This window comes from Aedes aegypti, chromosome 2, assembly GCF_002204515.2.
Source record: "Aedes aegypti strain LVP_AGWG chromosome 2, AaegL5.0 Primary Assembly, whole genome shotgun sequence".
Classification (NCBI taxonomy): Eukaryota; Metazoa; Arthropoda; class Insecta; order Diptera; family Culicidae; genus Aedes; species Aedes aegypti.
The window spans coordinates 296,939,687-296,958,500 of record NC_035108.1 but is presented as its reverse complement, the minus strand read 5'-3'; the positions used below and the strand labels follow the sequence as shown (position 1 = coordinate 296,958,500).

At 37.6% G+C, this 18,814-nt stretch overlaps 1 protein-coding gene across 1 annotated transcript; it reads right to left on the bottom strand.

Annotated features, from left to right (window-relative positions):
- Nucleotides 1-5,757: 5,757 nt before the first annotated feature.
- On the bottom strand, nucleotides 5,758-17,104 carry LOC5566526 (ATPase family AAA domain-containing protein 1-B). The gene is made up of 3 exons (XM_001650853.2): nucleotides 16,685-17,104; nucleotides 10,413-10,651; nucleotides 5,758-7,083 (listed from the first exon to the last, which is right to left on the bottom strand). The coding sequence occupies exons 1-3, from the start codon at nucleotides 16,849-16,851 to the stop codon at nucleotides 6,290-6,292; spliced, it is 1,200 nt and encodes a 399-aa protein (XP_001650903.1). The 5' UTR covers nucleotides 16,852-17,104; the 3' UTR covers nucleotides 5,758-6,289.
- Between the last annotated feature and the right edge of the window lie 1,710 nt (nucleotides 17,105-18,814).

Here is an 18,814-nt window from a genome sequence, read left to right as displayed (position 1 = left end):
GACGTCTGGCTATTTGGAAAGAAATATATCAAACAATATAGTATGTTACACTAGGGTGGGGCTTATTTCCAAAAATCTTTCGTAGTCAGGATTTACAAAGTGGAAAATGATCATCGGTCCCAAAATAACATCCTGTGAAAAAATGAGAATTTTTGGTGAAGGTTTAGGGATGGCGCAAAGGGCGTATGTGCAGTTTTCCCATTTTAGTGAACTCTGAAAAATTTTGGTATGCTTTTTAGCTTGTTTTGGTGATTTCAAGACCCTTAAGGGCAAAAAATCACCTCAAAATTGCGATATCTCTACTCCTTTAGCTGATATTTGACGAAATATATTTTATGCATGCGATTTTTGGCCCTTGAATAGGTTACAATGACTGATTACTATGAACCCGAATAAGAATAGCTGGGGAGGATTCCTATGCTTGTGGAATAGAACAAAGAGCAAAGAAGAATGATAGAAAGAACAAAGAACACAGAAGAATTTAAGGTGGGGTGGGTTAAACAAGGGGGAGGGTGTAACTGATGATATTATATTAGAATCAACTATGGAGCCGTGAAAATATCTCGGTTGGATGTATGAGATGTGATTATATGCAAGTTTTACACTCATTTAGTATTTTAGAATGTCCGTTTGATATAACTCCAGCAATTGCTTTTATAATCTGAAAGAAATTACAGAGGGGCCCAAATCCATACAGGCTCAAAATCAGTACACTTCATACAAATAGAAGGAGTTTTATATGAAGTGGAAGGGTTTTGATTCATTTTTTAGGTGTTCGGATTTTAATCCCACACGATATATCCTTATTAGGTAAATCCATAAAAGATTTTTGCTTTCCAGCAACAACACTTTTTGTTAGAATTTCCACAGGAATTTCTGGATTATGATGCCATTTCTGCAATTAATTGCGTTTGGGGTTCCAATACTTCACTTTCGCCACAACACCTTCAACATAACTTCGGACAAACGAAAATGCAAATGAAGTTCAATACATCGTTCTACATCTGTATTTGAAATCGATGTGTATAAACAACAGTAGAAGGAAAAAAAATCGGTAGTCAAAATTCAAATTAGTGCACGAGCTTCTATAGGGTGCAAGAGATAAAGCACTTCAGGTTGAAAACCTCTCAAATAAAACCAAAATTGGGTCGTCACAGTTTTGAAACATATATTTTAGGACAGAGCTACATGAAGGAATTTTCACAGGATGTCCTATGTATATATAAATAATTATATAAATTAGTTATGAATCTAATAGATACTGCGTGAGGCTGAATTTCCAGGATGTATATTTTGCAACGGTCCCTTTCGATATATTGCTATTATCATTCAGAAAAAAAATAACCAAACGATTATTGAACTAAAGCAGTAAAGTGACGTGCATTTATCTATATCTACCAGAAGAATAATGATGAAACTTCGCATGGAATTAAGGACATTTTAGCCGTTATTGAATTTTTTCCATAAAGTCCAATAAAGTTGCAATAAGTTCCAATAAAATCGTATACATGGGTTGAAAACTAGAGATGGTTAAAAAATTGGTGCTCTTCCCCTACTTGAAGAAAAATTGTTCGAAATATTTCTGAAGTAGGTAATATCAAACAGAAGTCAAGGGGTCGGACCTGGTGTAATGGTTAGAACACACACCTTTCACGCTGAAGATCTGGGATCAAATCTCATCCCCGAGAAAAAAAAATGAAAAAAATGAAGTCAATAAATATAATCATCGTTTTCAAGATTCCTCAGTCACCCTCCCACCTGTTTAACCCACCCCACCTTACATTCTTCTGTGTTCTTTATTCTTTCTCTCATTCTTCTTTGCTCTTTGTTCCATTCTACTAGCATAGGAATTGAGGGGCCCAAATAGCCGTAGCGGTAAACGCGCAGCTATTCAGCAAGACCAAGCTGAGGGTCGTGGGTTCGAATCCCACCGGTCGAGGATCTTTTCGGTTTGGAAATTTTCTCGACTTCCCAGGGCATAGAGTATCTTCGTACCTGCCACACGATATACGCATGCAAAAATAGTCATTGGCATAGTAAGCTCTCAGTTAATAACTGTGGAAATGCTTATAAGAACACTAAGCTGAGAAGCAGGCTCTGTCCCAGTGGGGACGTTACGCCAGAAAGAAGAAGAAGCATAGGAATTCTCCCCAGCTATTCATATGCATACTCGGGTTCATATTAATCAGCCAGTGTAACCTATTCAAGGGCCAAAAATCGCATGCATAAAATATATTTCGTCAAATATCATTTAAAGGAGTGAAGATATCGCAATTTTGAGGTGATTTTTTGCCCTTAAGGGTCTTAAAATCACCAAAACAAGCTGAAAAGCATACCAAAATTTTTCAGAGTTCACTAAAATGGTAAAACTGCACTTACGCCCTTTGCGCCACCTCTAAACCTTCACCAAAAATTCTCATTTTTTCACAGGATGTTATTTTGGGACCGATGATCATTTTCCACTTTGTAAATCCTGACTATGGAAGATTTTTGGAAATAAGCCCCACCCTAATGTTACACTGATGGCTCCCTTCTTGAAGGTAAAGCTGGTGCAGGAGTATATTCTCGTGAGCTAAGGCTGAATCAGTTTTACTCACTTGGTAGAAACTGCACCGTTTTTCAGGCGAAAATTTTGCTCTTATGTGTGGAGTGCAATCAGCACTTCAACAGCGCGTAATGGGTAAAGTCATATACTTCTGTTCAGATAGTAAGGCTGCTATAAAAGCTCTCGCTTCGGCCAACTCAATGTCGAAGCTTGTTATCGCATGTCGAACTCAAATTGAGGAACTGAATTCAGTCAACTCTGTAAACCTTGTATGGGTACCTGGTCATTCTTCCATCGCTGGAAATGAATTGGCTGATGAGCTAGCTCGCGATGGAGCATCGCATGACTTCATTGGCCCTGAGTCGGCTATTCCAATTTCTTAAGCTTCAGATAAACTCTTGGGCGGCAACTCAGCACAAGCAATATTGGAAAAGTTTGGAGTCATGTCGTCAAACAAAATTGTACATTACTGAGCCATCTCCAAGGGTGGCGAAGTATTCAACAAATCTGTCAAAGCAGAATTGCAGTCTCTTGGTCAGAGCGTTGACAGGCCACTGCCGACTCAACTATCACATGGCAAATATTCAGCGTGCTGACTCATTTGTGTGTGATAGTTGTGACTCCGATTATGGAACTTCGTATCACCTGATATGTAACTGTCCAGTTTTTGCACAAATGCGATTCCAATTACTTGGTAAACACTTATTAAGTGAAACTGAATTCAGAAGCCTGAATCTTCAGGACATTCTGTTATTCTTAACCCGCTGTGGTAATGAGCTATAGGCTCTCTTTACGCTCATGCGTTTTGCAGTGCCCTTTTTAGGGCGCTGTTCGAACCCATTGTGGTATGGAGCTACATGCTCTCATTTCGCTTATGCGATCTTCCCTCTTCAAGGGACCCCACTCCTATTTCCTCCCATCTTTCCCTTCCCTTTCCTCTCCCATCGGGTAGATGATGAAATAGGCTCAAATATGGCGATGGCACAAATCTCCCAACTGGTGGGGAACGTGCCTTTGAAGCCGGCCTTCTGATACCTGATAGATATAAAATAAACTTTACATATCGCGTCTCCAGTTGAAATCCAGAACCATCGACACGCGAAAACCGATTTTTCTCTAAATCTATACGTCGAACCTAACGTCGAGCATAGTGTGCTGGACAGCGGATCTGGTGTACTACACAGCGCACCTTGTCCGACGTAGCTCAGACGCATAGATTTGGAGAAAATCCGTTTTTCGCGTGTCGAAAATTCCGGTTTTCAACTGTGAGAATAATACTTAATTTGGGCCCCCTGAATCCGAATATACTTGCTGAATTCTTAACAATCAATATTTATGGAAATAATCATTAATTAAATTTCAACAGTTACGCGGAAAACGCGTAAATGTAGGCAATTTCCAAAATAATTTTCAAATTCTAAAGGAATTGATTGATTTTAAACCAAATGAGTAACTTGGTACGAACTTAGAAGATGAAGTGTGGTTTGGAGATATATTTTAGGTATCCTCACATACTTTCAGGCTGACACCATGCTTAAATCCTTAGTTAGTATTTATTTACTTACTGGTTCAACGGACTTCTATGGTCTAATTGAACGATTAAACTACATTTCACAGAACTCAATCGGCAAAACAGTGAGACGACAAACATTCTAAAAACATAACTAACTATATCTTCGCTAGAGAACACATACAGGGTGACCGCAAATTATCCGTACAAACTTTGAAGACATGGCTATATACAATCAAGCATAATAAATAAAATATTCTTGCATGGTTTTAAGTATTGGCTTACTATATTCTTAAGAAGTAAGTTTGACATATTTTCGATTTCAAATATTTGCAAAACCAAGTTAAATGTATTGAGGTGTCTTAAAAGGAGCTGTTTTTCGAGTTTTATGACGGAAGATAAATGTCCATAGAACTCACTGGATTTGAACCGTATAATTTTCTATTTCCAGTCTAACTTGAAGCCACTAAACTGCAGGTAACTTCAAATAATAAAAGGACATTTGGATTCATCTCTTTTAGATTTTAGGAATAGCACATCTCCAGTATGACTAGCGGCCTTCAGGAATAATGTCTCCGAAAAATTTAAATTTGCCTATCTCAGTAACAAGCAATCATTTAGAAATTATTTGAAGTTGTATTTTGTGTTAACATATAGGTGTATTATAAAAGGTACATGGACATTGATTTTTCATTTTTTTCAATGCGAGATCATTTTTCCAATATTTTGCTGTTCGGATAATTTGCGGACACCCTGTACATCGCATTTTAGCTTATACAGTCAATCACAGTGGTTCCCAAACATAATCATGAAATTCTCTAAAGCTTAATCCAGCCGGCCAAGTACCTACTTCGTCTGCAACTATTCTGAAGATCAAATTCACGTAAAACTGAAAATAAAAAAGTTAGACCAAAATAAATGATTTTTCGGGTCCACCCTAAGTTAAAACTTCCAAAATCAATTTCTTTTTCTTTCTGGCGTTACGTCCCAACTGGGACAAAGCCTGCTGCTCAGATTGGTGTTCTTATGAGCACTTCCACAGTTATTAACTGAGAGCTTTCTTTGCAAAATCAATTTATTAAGCTCTAATGAAGAGTTAGATCAAAAGTGTCTGACAAAGTTGTTCAAAATAACATTTCCTAAAAGCTCAGACTCAAGCAGCTCGAGGAGTCCGTCAACGAATACCAAGCAGGTTTTCGTGAGTAGGTCGATAACGGACCAGATGTTCACCTTGCGAATGATCTTAGATAACTTCCGGGAGTATAACTTGCAGATTATCCATCTGACAGCGTACGATTCATTGAAAAGCAATGAGCTGTGTCAGATAATGTCTGAACATGGCTATCTGGCGAAAATAATCAGGCTGATACGCGCAACGCTGGATGGTTCGAATCAAGTGTTCAGAATGCAGAAGTGTCAACCTCGTTTGTGTCGTAATACGGACATTGCTTTGCGGACGATATCGACCTTGTTGTAATCGATCGCAGGTCAGTTGAGGAGGCCTTCATGCCTCTGAAGAGAAAGACAGCGAATTAGGTAGATATAGAGCTAAGCCTAGTGGTGTTGGTGCAGAAGTAGTGTTTGAAGGGGATGTTTTTAAAGTTGTTAAAAGAGACAGACCAGAAGACCTCCGTTGTTTTCGAGCGTAAAACATGCATTAAACTTCACTAATACCTAACTAAAACAAATAAAAATACAAATGTTTCGTCAACGCTTCTATCATAGCTACTATTTATTCAGTTTCTTTCTCAGTATCTACAGGAAAACCTAATCCTAGTTATATTAAATTAAAAGATTTTTTTTATAATTTAAACTCACCATAGAAACGTTTCTGTGAGAAATGATTGTACACGATGCCATTAAATTCAAATCCTTTCGAACGGTAATCCATCACCTTTTAGACAATCAAACCGATCGTCTCATTTCAGCTTTCTCGTATTGGAGGATTTCTAGGCGTATGTGCTAATGAAAGCTATTTGTATTTCCATAATATATAATTCGATTAGTTGATTCCACTGGGTATTTAAATACACACGTACGATTGCATCTACTAATCAGCGCTAAAATTGTGCAAACATAATCTGACTTGAGATGGAAATATAACTATACACACATACAATCAAATTCGTACAGGGTTGTAACATAACGTGGGTTTGGAACAATGTTCAACACTCCTGCATGTAAGCGTTTCTATTTGATTCTCAGTTTATTGAATGCTATGGATAAAAGCGCGCTTAGTCTAAATCTATGCGTGAATCGTTCAAGTGCCCCGAGTTGTACTTGGAGTGTTTCATATTTCGCAATGATTCGATTAGGTCATCCATCGTGATGGCTGGAGCTTCGTCCAGCATTGGAGATCCGGAGGAGGACGGAACCGCAGCCGTTGTGGAACAACTGCCATTCGTCATGCCATTTGTCTTGCTGGATTCAGCTGCTGCAGCTGCCACGGCCGCGGCTGCTGCTGCGGCCATTTCCTTATTCTTTTCACGCATTACCTTTCGGATTCTATAGACGGAAGCATTGCGGCACATCTCCCTCAGATCCGATCCAGAGTATCCGTTGGTCATTCGTGCCAGTTGGCCAAATTCTACATCCTTGGCAAGTTTTTCTTGGCGCAGAATGAGTTGCAGAATCTTCAATCGCTGATCTTCGCTGGGCAGTCCAATGTGGAACTGAGCTGGCATACGACGCAGAATGGCCTTGTCCAGATCCTGGGGCCGATTGGTTGCTCCCATTACGATAACGGTTGAATCCGATTCCGTGTTCAGTCCATCCCAGAGCATCATGAACTGCGTCTTCATCATAGCCGTTGCCTCGTGATCGGAAGAATTGCGCGCCCGGAGGAACGAATCAATTTCGTCGATAAATATTATACACGGTTGGATTTTGACGGCCAACGAGAACACGGCCGATGCCAACTTTTGCGACTCGCCGTACCACTTGTCGGTCAGCATGGCCACATCCAGATTGATGAAACGCATACCAGCTTCCTTGGCGGTTGCCTTTGCAATTAGGGTCTTGCCACATCCTACGAGATAAATGAAATATATGCCGTATTTAATAAAATGTACATATTACTTATTCATGGGCATAGCCAGATTCTCTATCAGGGAGGTTGAGGAATATTCGGGAACGATAATAAACATAATATTACATATTTTGCATGGAAACGATTATACTGGACATCCTTTGTATGGCAATGTTCGTATGTCTAAATGTTCGTATGAAACGTAACACAACTAGAGGTGATATTCATTCAAGACTCATTTTTGCTAGACCAGTTAGCATGGGACAATTATGCGTTAATGGATAGTTTATCCAAGCTTTTGTTTGTACACCAAACCAGGGATTTCAAGAAGATTTTTAGGTATTCCACCTAACATTCCACCAGGGATTCCACTTTGGATTTTTCCAGGAATTCAACAAGAGAATACTTTAACAATTCCACAAGAGATACCTCCAGGAACTTGATTAGGAGTGTCCCTAGAAATTCCAAGACTAAGCTTTATCAATGAATTGTACCTAGAATTTCTTCAAGGATCCCTCTAGGAGTTTCTCCAGAGATTCGTACAAAAATACACCAGTAAAAAGAAAATTTTCAAATAGCATCTGAGTAACTCCTATGGAAATTAATGCAGGTAGTTGCGATGATTCTAGAATTTGGATAAATTCCTTTTATGATTCCTTTAAAAATCTCTGAAGAAATTTATTGACAAATTCCTAGGACAGTTTGTGACAAATCTCTACAGGATTTTTTTGTAGGTATGCCTGGAGGTGCTCCTGGTAAATATTATGAATATCACGAGACTTTGACATTTAAATATTGCTAATATCATCGTTCCTTCTGGAAAAAGTAATCAGAAAATGTTTTCCCCGGTGATCATTTCAGAATTTCTATCGGTTACCAAAATTTGCTTATGCGATATTTCGCAAAAATTTTGACATTTAACAGCAATGCCTAAAAGTATTCCAGACAAAATCTCTGAAGAATTCCAGAAGCTTTCCCTCGAGGAATTCCTGGAGAATAATCGCGTAAGAGTCTCTGAAGATTTTCTGGATCCTCTAGAATTATGTACCTGGAAGCACTGCAAGAAGAAAATTAAAATAATGACTTCAAAGACGATTTTGTGTAAAAAATAGAGACTGTAGTGACCTTCCATTAAAAAGAGACTTTTTCGAGACTTCCATTAAAAAAGAGACCAAGAGATGCCTGTTACCAACCCTGCCTCTGGTATATCTTCAGAAAGTCTTCTGGAAATTTCTCCAGGATTTATTTCTCTTGGGATTGATTTATGAATTTCTACAAACATTTCTTCAGAAATTCCTCCTGAGTATCAAGAATTCTTCCAGGGATTTCTCCTGTCATCACAGTAAAAAATCTTCCAGACATTATTCTGTTATCTATCCCAGAGATCATTTGAGAAATACTACCAAGAATTATTTCAGTCATTCCTCTTGAATCTTCTAGAATGTCTTACCGGCATTTATCGAGGAATTCTTATTGTGATTCCTCCAAAATTATGTTCTAAGATTCTGCGAAGAATTCTTCCGATATTTCCTTAGGGGATTTATCAATAAATTCTCCATGGGAGTCTCTAGTTATCATAACAGGGGTTTTCCAGGAATTATTCATGGAAGGTTTTCAGAGATGCCTGTAGGTATTCTTCCAAAGATTACCCAAGTAGTTCATTAGGAGATTCGTACAAAGGTTCCTCAAAAATTCCCCCAATTATTCTAAGCGAAATTCTTCCGAAAATTCCTCCTGAGATTTATAATGCCTTCAGGGATTCGTTCAGGAATTTCGGAAGGAGTATTCCCAGGGATTTTTCCAGGAATTTATCATGAGAGTCCTTCACTTGTTCTTTCTGGGATTTTGAGAAATTCCTCCAGCAATTCTTTAAAAAAATCTTAGAAAAAGGTTGAGAAAGAATTCATGGAAAATCTCCTAGAAAAGTCTATGAATAAATCCTTTAATTTTGCGCTGATTTCTGCTACACATTTTTTTAATTTCACAACACACAGAAGTGGTTATTATTTAGATGCTTCTTCAGGGTGTCTACTCATTTACAGAAATAAAACTCCCTGATTTTTCCAGGATTTTCCAGGTTCTGGAAAACAATTCTAGGTTCAAGAAATTCTTCAAAAGACATAAAGATGAATTTTTCATATTAGATGACTACAAATTTGGCTTTGAAATACTTAAATAAAAAAGTCAATAAAAAAATATTTGTTTGTTTTAAACGTGTAGAGAGCTCAATAATAATGGTAATTTTGTTATAGCTCCACTAAAACAAAGAATGATTATCAAATGATCTGAAAGTGCCTAACGGCGTTATGCCAAATGACCTTATGGCAAATGGCTTCATGCCGGAATCTGAGAAAAATATCATTAGGAACTTGTGGAATAATCGGGTGATAGTCTTTGTAGGTTTCTCTGGAGTCTTTAGAATTTTGCACAAGGATTGACTGCATGCAGATCAAAAATGTGAGTTTGACGACTATTTTCATTAAAATAGAGAATTTAGAGACCTTAACCAAAAATAGAAACTTGCATTAAAATAGTGACTAAAACTATAATAAAACCGTTGTAAAAATTAAGACTGCGTAGCCGAAAAGCATAATTGACTATAATAAAAATCTACTAACCTTCAAAATATACTTTTTTTTTGTACTTTTTGATTTTTTTTTCTCTGTTTTTCCTACAAAGTTTATTATTTTTGTATAACAAACGATTTTTTTTAATTGGAATGTTTTTAACTATTTTTTATATGCTCATGAATGACACCCAACTAGAACTGTACTTTCCTTTACCAAACTGGCTATTTTAAGTTTTGCTTCCTTGTTTAACCATGTTTACACTGAATAAGTAAAAATCATTAAAAGCACTACACATTTCAACTTGCGTTTTGATAGCGGCGCAAACGAAAATTTTTTGATTGAAAAGATATTGTTTCACAAAAACGACTATTCTACCATGCACTATTGCTTCAAAATAATTGCCCTGAGTGTAGCCAAAATTCCCTGAGAATTACAGGTTTTTCCAGGTAGTAGACACCCTGAATTCTTAGAATAATTTAAGGTTTCCCAAACTATGTAGGACGCGACCCTCAGGAGGGTTCTTTTGAAGCTCAGAAGGCTAAGAAATTGATCTCAGTTATTCGAAGCAGGACGATTGAATGGAATACCAGAGTATTTGTGAAGGCAAACGGAGTACACTCTACAAGAGCTGTGGTTCATTCCCGCAAATGATTAGGGAAATCTTTGGCGGAAACCAGAAATTTTGATAGATGCCCCTCATCCTCTGTCCCTTCTGGCTACACCCATGTACTTATTTAGTTCAATAAGTAGTTTACATACCTGGAGGCCCGTATAGCAGAACCCCTTTTGGCGCTTGGTACAGCGACGACGCTGAGAACATGTCTCGATGGCACACCGGGAAGACCAGACTTTCCTTGATTTCCTGGCAGACATGGTCCAGCCCGGCAATGCTGTCCCAGCTGACAGTGATGTTTTCCGGAACCACCAGATGCGAAGCAATCACCAGCTCGTAGTCATTCAGATTAGTCAGGGCGCTCTTTTTGATGTTCGGGCCAAGTCTAGAAGGAGAGATGAATGAAACCAAAAATAAATGCAACTGATTAACGAATCATTCACGAGATTGAAGTCCACTGACATACACCCGATTCTGTTTTTGCACGGGGGATACGTACCGTGCAAAACAAGTTTTCAGTTCAAAATTTCAAAAACCGTGTAAAAAAAGTAACACCATTTCTCGACGTTTCATGTAAAAATAAGGTTTTGGCAAAAAATTTTGTATGGAAACTTTTTTTGCACGGCCGTGTAAAAAAAATCCGTGCAAAAACAGAATCGGGTGTACACCGGTTCGTAAATCTATAAGCAGGGTTGATAGCGAGTGAGTGCCTTAGCAATAGAAACTTGAAAAAAGAAAACGTACAGAAACCAAACAGGAACTCAAAAGAGACCATTCAACAAACATAATTTATCTAAACAGCAAACAGGAGATAAAAGGGAGAGAATTGATAACCACAGAAAATACTCCAGAGATTCCATCATGAATTTCTATAGTATTCAAAGATTTTCATTCATTAGTAACTCATTAGTACTATACCAAAGAGTGAGCTTCAGATACATTTTCAAAATTTTATTTTGAATCCTCTGCAGAGCTTTCCTCCTGGTAGGTATTACAACAGTTAGTCCTTATTGGTACAGTATACAACATGGCTGGCCTGAAAATTTGTCTGAATATCAAAAGCTTGTTCTTAAGACAAAGTTTTGATTTTCTATTAACATTTCAGTCGTCGCGCTGTTGTATGTATATTGTACAACACTAGTGAAAAAAAGCTCGCTTTTCGTTCACAATAGCAGCGTGGTGGTTTTGACGGTGGCCAACCGCGCCGCGACTGGAAGGTTAATAAGGGGATATAACATTTCACATATTTGTTACATTTGGTTTGAATGCTCTCAATGTGATTTTTGAAAGTTAAATTCTTATCTAGCATGAGCCCTAGATACCATCAGTGCACCAGATTCCGCTCATTTAAGGGAAGTTATGTGTTTAAATGTTTATTATAAAATAACTATTGTGTCGATCAATACTATTTTCATGTCACAATGTAGCTCCAAGCATATGTAATCGACAGCAAAATAAAAAGAATTTGAAAAACCTTCATAAAAAAATATTTAATTGCATTTGTTACTGCAACTAAGTGTTCCTATTTCCGCTCACGGTAAACAGATTCAATATAAAAAATTATTTTATCAAATGAAAATAATGTAAGACGACTTCATTTGAAAGTTTTTAATATTGCTAGAATATATCCGTGCGAAAAATGATGATTTTTGACACGAAAAGTCAATTTTTACACTAGTGAGCGGAAATAGGGGCATGAGCGGATACTTGTGCACTGATGGTACTTAACTTCATCTGACCAATTTATTGGAATCCCTCTCATCGTGACAACATGTCTACTTGAATGTTTCAAATAAAGAGCTTTTGGTATATGTGGGAATATTATTAGTTGAGTTTTGGAAGCATTAGGAGAAATCTTCCATTTTTGCAAGTATGAAGAAAATATATCTAAACATTTTTGCAATCGACTACAGATGACACGCAGACTTTGTCCTTTGGTGGAAAGGCCTCGGCAAACAAGGATTTTTGACATCCCTGAGGTAATTCAGGTAAGTCAGATGTGAAAATATTGTATAATATTGGTCCCAAAATGCTGCCTTGAGGAACACTAGGTCTTACAGGAAGTCTTTCAGAGCTGGAGTTCTGATAATTTACCTGAAGTGTACGATATGACAGATATCTTTGAATTATTCTAACAATGTATGTAGGAAAATTGAAGTTTTTTTAATTTTACGATCAAGCCTTTATGCCAAACACTGTCGAATGCTTTTTCTCTATCTAGACCAGTAGAATAGCCTGCAGATTTGTTGGAACGGATCAAATTTGTTACACGTAAAAGTTGATGAATGGTCGAATGTCCATGGCGGAATCCAAACTGTATATTGGCAAAAATTGAATTTTCGTTGATGTGGACCATCATTCTGTTCAAAATGACCTTTTCCAAAAGTTTACTGACGGAGGAAAACAAACTGTACGATAGCTAGAAGCTTCTGCAGGATTTTTGTCTGATTTTAAAATTGGTACAACCTTAGCATTTTTCCATTTGTCAGGAAAATATGCCAACTGAAAACATTTGACTGCTATGCGAATATTTTATTTATTTAGGTTTACATCAACAGACTATGTATAGTCCAATTGATATTAAAAATAAAAAAAAAATACATAGTATATAACAAAACAAACGTGACAAAACATTGAATATAAAAAAGTCAAGATCGTAAAACATTTCAAACTTAAAATATGTCTTCAGTTCCTCCGGCCAGCGAAAAAACTAGAAAATTTACGGCGAAGCATATTTTGTGTCAGGTGGAAATCGAAGATCGACGCCACACAATTGAAAACACGTTGCAGACCATGAACAGCATTGCTCAATCCATAATTGGTGCGACGAAATGGAAGCCTCATCATCGAACTATTCCGCAGTGTACGAGGTTGCACGTTGAGATGCATTTGTTGCAGGATAGCTTCGCAATCGATTCTTCCATTTAGAGTATCGACGACGGTTAAAGCTCTACAAACGTCTCTTCGAATTCGCAAAGGTTGCAAGTCGATCAGTTGGCAGCGGCTCTCGTAACTCGGAAGGCGTAAAGGATCTCTCCAAGGTAGCCTCCGAAGTGCAAAACGAAGAAATCTCGTTGAACTGATTCGATCCGCTCGCATCCGTTGTTGTGGTTCGGACTCCAGACCGCAGACCCATATTCCAATGTTACTCGAACGAGGGAACAGTATAACGCTTTCAGGCAATAGATGTTGGTAAAGTTCTTTGCAGTTCTGAAGACGAAGCTAAACGTTCTTTATGCTTTATCGACAATATAAGCGATATGATGGGAGAATGTCAGTTGCGAATCCAACAGAATACCCAAATCCTTAACGCACTGCACTCGTTCGATTGGCGTATCGAAAATGCTATACTCGAAGATTATCGGCTGTTTCTTCCGTGAAAAAGTGATTACGGAGCACTTTGCTGGATTGACGACTAGTCGGTTGAGAACACACCATCCAGCGAAGACGTTTATCTGGTCCTGGAGATAACGGCAGTCTTCAATTGAGCATATTCGCTGAAAATATGTCAACTAAGAATGATAAGCTACTTTCTGGAAGTTTCTTGATGAGGATGAAGAAAATTCCATCTACGCCCCATCGGAGCTTTCATATTTTTGATTGTTTTAATAATAGTTCTCACTTCTTCCAAATCAGTCTCCCAGGAATTTCCGAAAACGTTCTCTTGATTAAGAATATTTTCGAAGTCCTGACTAACTTGATTTTCAGTTGGACTAGTAAGTCCTGAATTAAAATATTGCGCGCTTTCAAACTGCATAGCAAGTTTTTGAGCTTTTTCGCAATTAGTTAGTAGTAATTTGTTTTCCTCCTGCAATGCCGATATTGGCTTCTGAGGTTTTATCAAAATTTTAGATAATTTCCAAAAGGGCTCAGAGCCAGGGTTCAATTGAGAAGTTTTATTTTCATTTTTTTTTTTGTTTCTTAATTGTGAAAATCGTTTTTGAATTTCTGTCTGAACATTACTAAAGGACCTATCTACAAATGAGAGATTCTCTCCTCTCTCGTTCTCTTTCGATTATAACAGTGAAATACTAAAGCTTTTGGGAAGTTTTTCCCTATAGATCGAAAGGCAATTTCATTGACTAGCGTTTCAAACAAAAAATCAAAAGAAGAGGTTGATGTGACTCAATTATAGATTAAAGTGAAAGTAAACAAAGAGAGCCTCTCAATGTAAGATAGGTCCTTTTGTAACGTTGCGTGAGATTTCTTTCTGCGATCCTGCCATATAATTTTCACAGCACGATCGCGAGTGCATTGGAATTGCCTTCTTTTCACGTTCTTAAGACAGAATAAGAGTTTGAGATCATCGTATATAATCACGAATTCAAATTTTACTTCACACTTTGGAATTGCAATGCTCCTGGCTTCAACAATGGAATTTTAAAAGTTTCATGAGAATTGACAATATCAAATTTTGTTTGTAAAGAATGTTAACATCAATTAGAGTCAATATATGTTTCATATATGTTCCAGTAGGTAATAATAAATAAAAACGTTGCCGTTCATCTGCCTGGTACGAGCCTCAACGATCTGAAAAGTACCGTATTTTTAGCACTGAAAAGTATTGTTTTTGTACAGCACTGCACTGAGAAGTACTGTCTTATTACTTTAGGTAATTTTAAAAACTTCCAAGAGAATCTATAGAATAATCGCGTTAGAGTACCTGAAAGTTTCTCTGGATCGTCTTGAATTTTGTACCAGTATAAAGAGTGGGAAAGGTGACTCTAGAGAGCATTTTGGTTAAAAAAGCAGCTTACAGATACTTTTTAGACTTGCATTAAAATAGTGACCCTTAAAATGAGATCCAAGATTTCTTAAAATGAGATCCAAGATTTCTGGAAATTATTGATTTTTTTTTCTAAAATTTTTGAAACATAAATTAGATTCTTCAGATAATGTCCTACAAGACGTTTTGAAGAAATTATTTGGAGCAATTCCGACCGAATCCCTGAATTTTGAATAATCCATGGATATTTTATTTGAAAAAATATTAGAGAAGTGTTTGAACCGCAGCAACAATATTTTGATGATATGTTGAAGACATTCCAAGATAAGTTTCTGGAGCAACTTAATGAGGAATCCTATGTCAAATTTATCGAGGAATTCTTCGAGAATTCCATCGAATAAAGCCTGATGAGCTTTTGGAGCAATTCCTGAGAGTAACAGTGGATGAATATTTGAAAAAAACTTTATGAAAATGCCTGGAATAAATGAAAAAATTGGCTTAGGGATTATTATAGGATTTTGTAGAAAAATGTCGAAACATTTTTTTCCAAAAACTCTAGAATAAACTTTTGAGGAAGCGTTGGAATGCTTTAGGATTTTTGGACCAAATTCTGAAGAAATGCCTCTAACCATCCATTGAAATCGCTGGTAGTATCTGGAGAGACATTTCTGAAAGTATTCCAGAAGAAATTACTAGAATGACTGAAGCATTCCTCGCGAGATCTAAGAAATATCATTAAGAACTTGTGGAACAGTCGCCTAATAAGGTGGAGTAGTCACCTAAAAGCCTAATAGTTATAGTATAATTTTGCATCAAAATTTACTGCAAGCAGATTCAAAAAGGTAATTTAGAGATAATTTTCATTAAACTAGACTTTAGAGACCATAACCAAAATTAGAGACTTGCATTAAAATAGTGATCAAGTATCTTAAAGAAAATTTGCTTACTTGAAAAATGTACTATTTTTCGTGTCTGTTGTAATTTTTGCTCTTTTCTTACAAAGTTTATTATTTTGATATAATAGATGAAAAAAACATTTCTGTAAATTTTTTTCGAATGTTTTCAACTTATCAACTGCTTATGAACGACACCTAATTGGGGCTGTACTTGCCTTTACCAATTTGGTAATCTTAAGTGTCCTTGTCTAAACATGTTTTATGCTGATTAATTAAAAATCGTTGTCAACTAGCGTTTTGATAGCGGCGCAGAGGAACTTTTTTTTTAGTTGAGGAGATTTGTTGTCACAAAAACGACATATTATACCATCTATTACTGTTTCAAAATAATTTCCCTGAGTGGAGCCGAAATTCCCTGAGAATTCCAGGTTTTTCCAGGTTGAATAAAATTCCCTGATAATTCCAGGTTTTCCAGGTTTTTCCAGGTAGTAAACACCCTGTTAAAAAGATATCTGCTACCAGCCCTGCACAAGTGTCTTTTTACTTGATCGTGTTTTTACTTTAACATCAAAATTTAAGAATTTAACCACTTTCTTCAAGGATTATCCATGTTGCAAATGTCAAAACTAATAAATTCCAAATGCGCCCATCTATCAACATTATATAACAGAAAAGAAAACAAGAAACTGCATTCGCGAGGCGCCTCTGAAAGAGGCCAGCATTGAATTCCGAAAATAGTTCCCGATGCCCAGACGTGACTTTTGGACTTTCGACCCACGGAACTCTCTTGACTTACCTTCTCAGAATGTCCTCCGCCTTTTCGATGGCCTTCTTCTTGCTCTTGTTGGTCGGGTCCAGGTTCTTCATGAGCCATTTGGCCGAATAGTACGTTACAATCGATACCAACGAAATACGCAGCACAAACTGCACCACTTCGTTTCGGGTGATGTTTGCTCCGGACATGATTCCGACTTTTTGAAACGGCACGCTTCTTCTACTCCTGCCCGAGAACCTGGTTCCGTCCGAAAGCCCGACGAGTAAATCGATTTCCACTTAGCTACTCCTACTGCTGCTGCTTATGTGCGCGATGATAAACTTTTTCTTGCGAAATCCAGGCACCAGAACCTCACATGAATCGCAAGAACAGAAAATCGCGAAACGCAACCAACACACGATGAGTGAAATTTTTCGACTTCTCTTTTGGGCTTCTGATTCGGATGCGTGCACGGCAGGTGACAGTGACAGATGCGGTGCGTTACGCGACGTGTTGCTAAAATGCGAAAAACACAATGAGAATGATTCAAACTTTGCGGGTCAACCCATTGGGATGACCCAAGGTATTTATGCGTGGTATGCGCCTAAAACGTGCGCTCAATTACAATGTTTCTTTTTTAAGCTATTGTCGGCAATGGTTCCTCGCTGAAGTTCAATTTTTCTCACAACCTATCGCCGATCATCGGAGGTACCTAATTCCGGAAGTGATGCATTCGATTCGCATCTGGATGCTCTCGAATGCGCCTTTTACTTCCGAAGTAGGGTACCTTGCACGGATTCCGAAAAAAATCCAACTTCGGCGAAAAGCATTTTCTAACGATTGACCGAACTTACAATAGTGGTTTCTGCGCTCGTGTACATACACGTCACATGTCACCAACACTACTTAAAGATTGCTGGTTGAAAATATAAACAAAGATCAGCTGTTCCCAGCAAAATCAAATGGCAGTATTTTCAACCAGCAAATTTGCGCACGTGTTCGTAACACCGCTCGGCGAGAGCTCAATAAGGGCCCATTCACAAATTTCATAACGCTAGAGGGGGTGGGTGGGTGTCCCTACGATGTTACAGCACATACAAAAATTGAATAATATTCATACAAAAAGCATTACAAGGGAGTGGGTGGGTGTCCAAAAAGGCCAATTTCAGCGTTAAGGCTGGTTTGCTACTGACAAGAAAAGGAATCGCCTATCTCGATGCGTGGAAAATTTCTTCCAAGAAATGGTCAAGAAAATCACATTTTTCTGATCGCAGTTCGCAGTTGAGAAGAAATGTCACTTCAAAGGGGGCTCTCTGTAGGAAATTTCTTGACCCATTCAGTCAAGGAATTTCTTTACTTTTCTTGAGCGAAACAGCATACTTAGCTTTATGAAATAAATGAATGAGCCCTAAGTATGCTGTTTCGCTCAAGAAAAGTAACAAAATTCCTTCACTGAATGGGTCAAGAAAATTCCAACAAAGAGCCCCCTTTGAATTTACATTTCTACTTGAACGCGTAATGCGATTAGGGCCCATTCACAAATTTCATAACGATAAAGGAGGTAGGTGGATGTCCTCGTGATGTTACGGATCATACACGCAGCGAACTGGACTATCAAATTCCATACATATTGCCTTATGAAAGATGGAACGATTATCGCAATACGAACGCTTTATGTATCGTTTTAGCATCACTCCACACCAAGGCGTCGATATGCGCGGGGTGTACGCACGAAAATGGTCTATTTTGACGTTTTAAAATTTGTGAATACACCCTTAGAAAAATGTGCGGGTGCGGTGGCGGAAGTCAATAAAGCAATAAATGCCTGAATATGTACATTTTTCATTAGTAACTTTCATTCCAAAGTTATGATTTGTTTCGAGGTTATAATTATCGATAAAAATCATTCAAAAAATGGGTAAATTTTTACCCTTTTTTTTGCCGCGAGCGAGATTTACATAACGGGTGAAAAAATACCCATTCATTGGCAGAAACCGCTTTTACTCTTTAAAGAGTAAACAGTGTTTACTCTTTAAATGTGGACAGGCACTTCTAGCGGAAATGGGTGAATTTTTACCCATTGAAGGGTATTCACAAACCACCGTGCACACGGTGGTTTGCGAATACCTTTTAATGGGTAAAAAAATACCCATTATCGAATAGTAATCATTA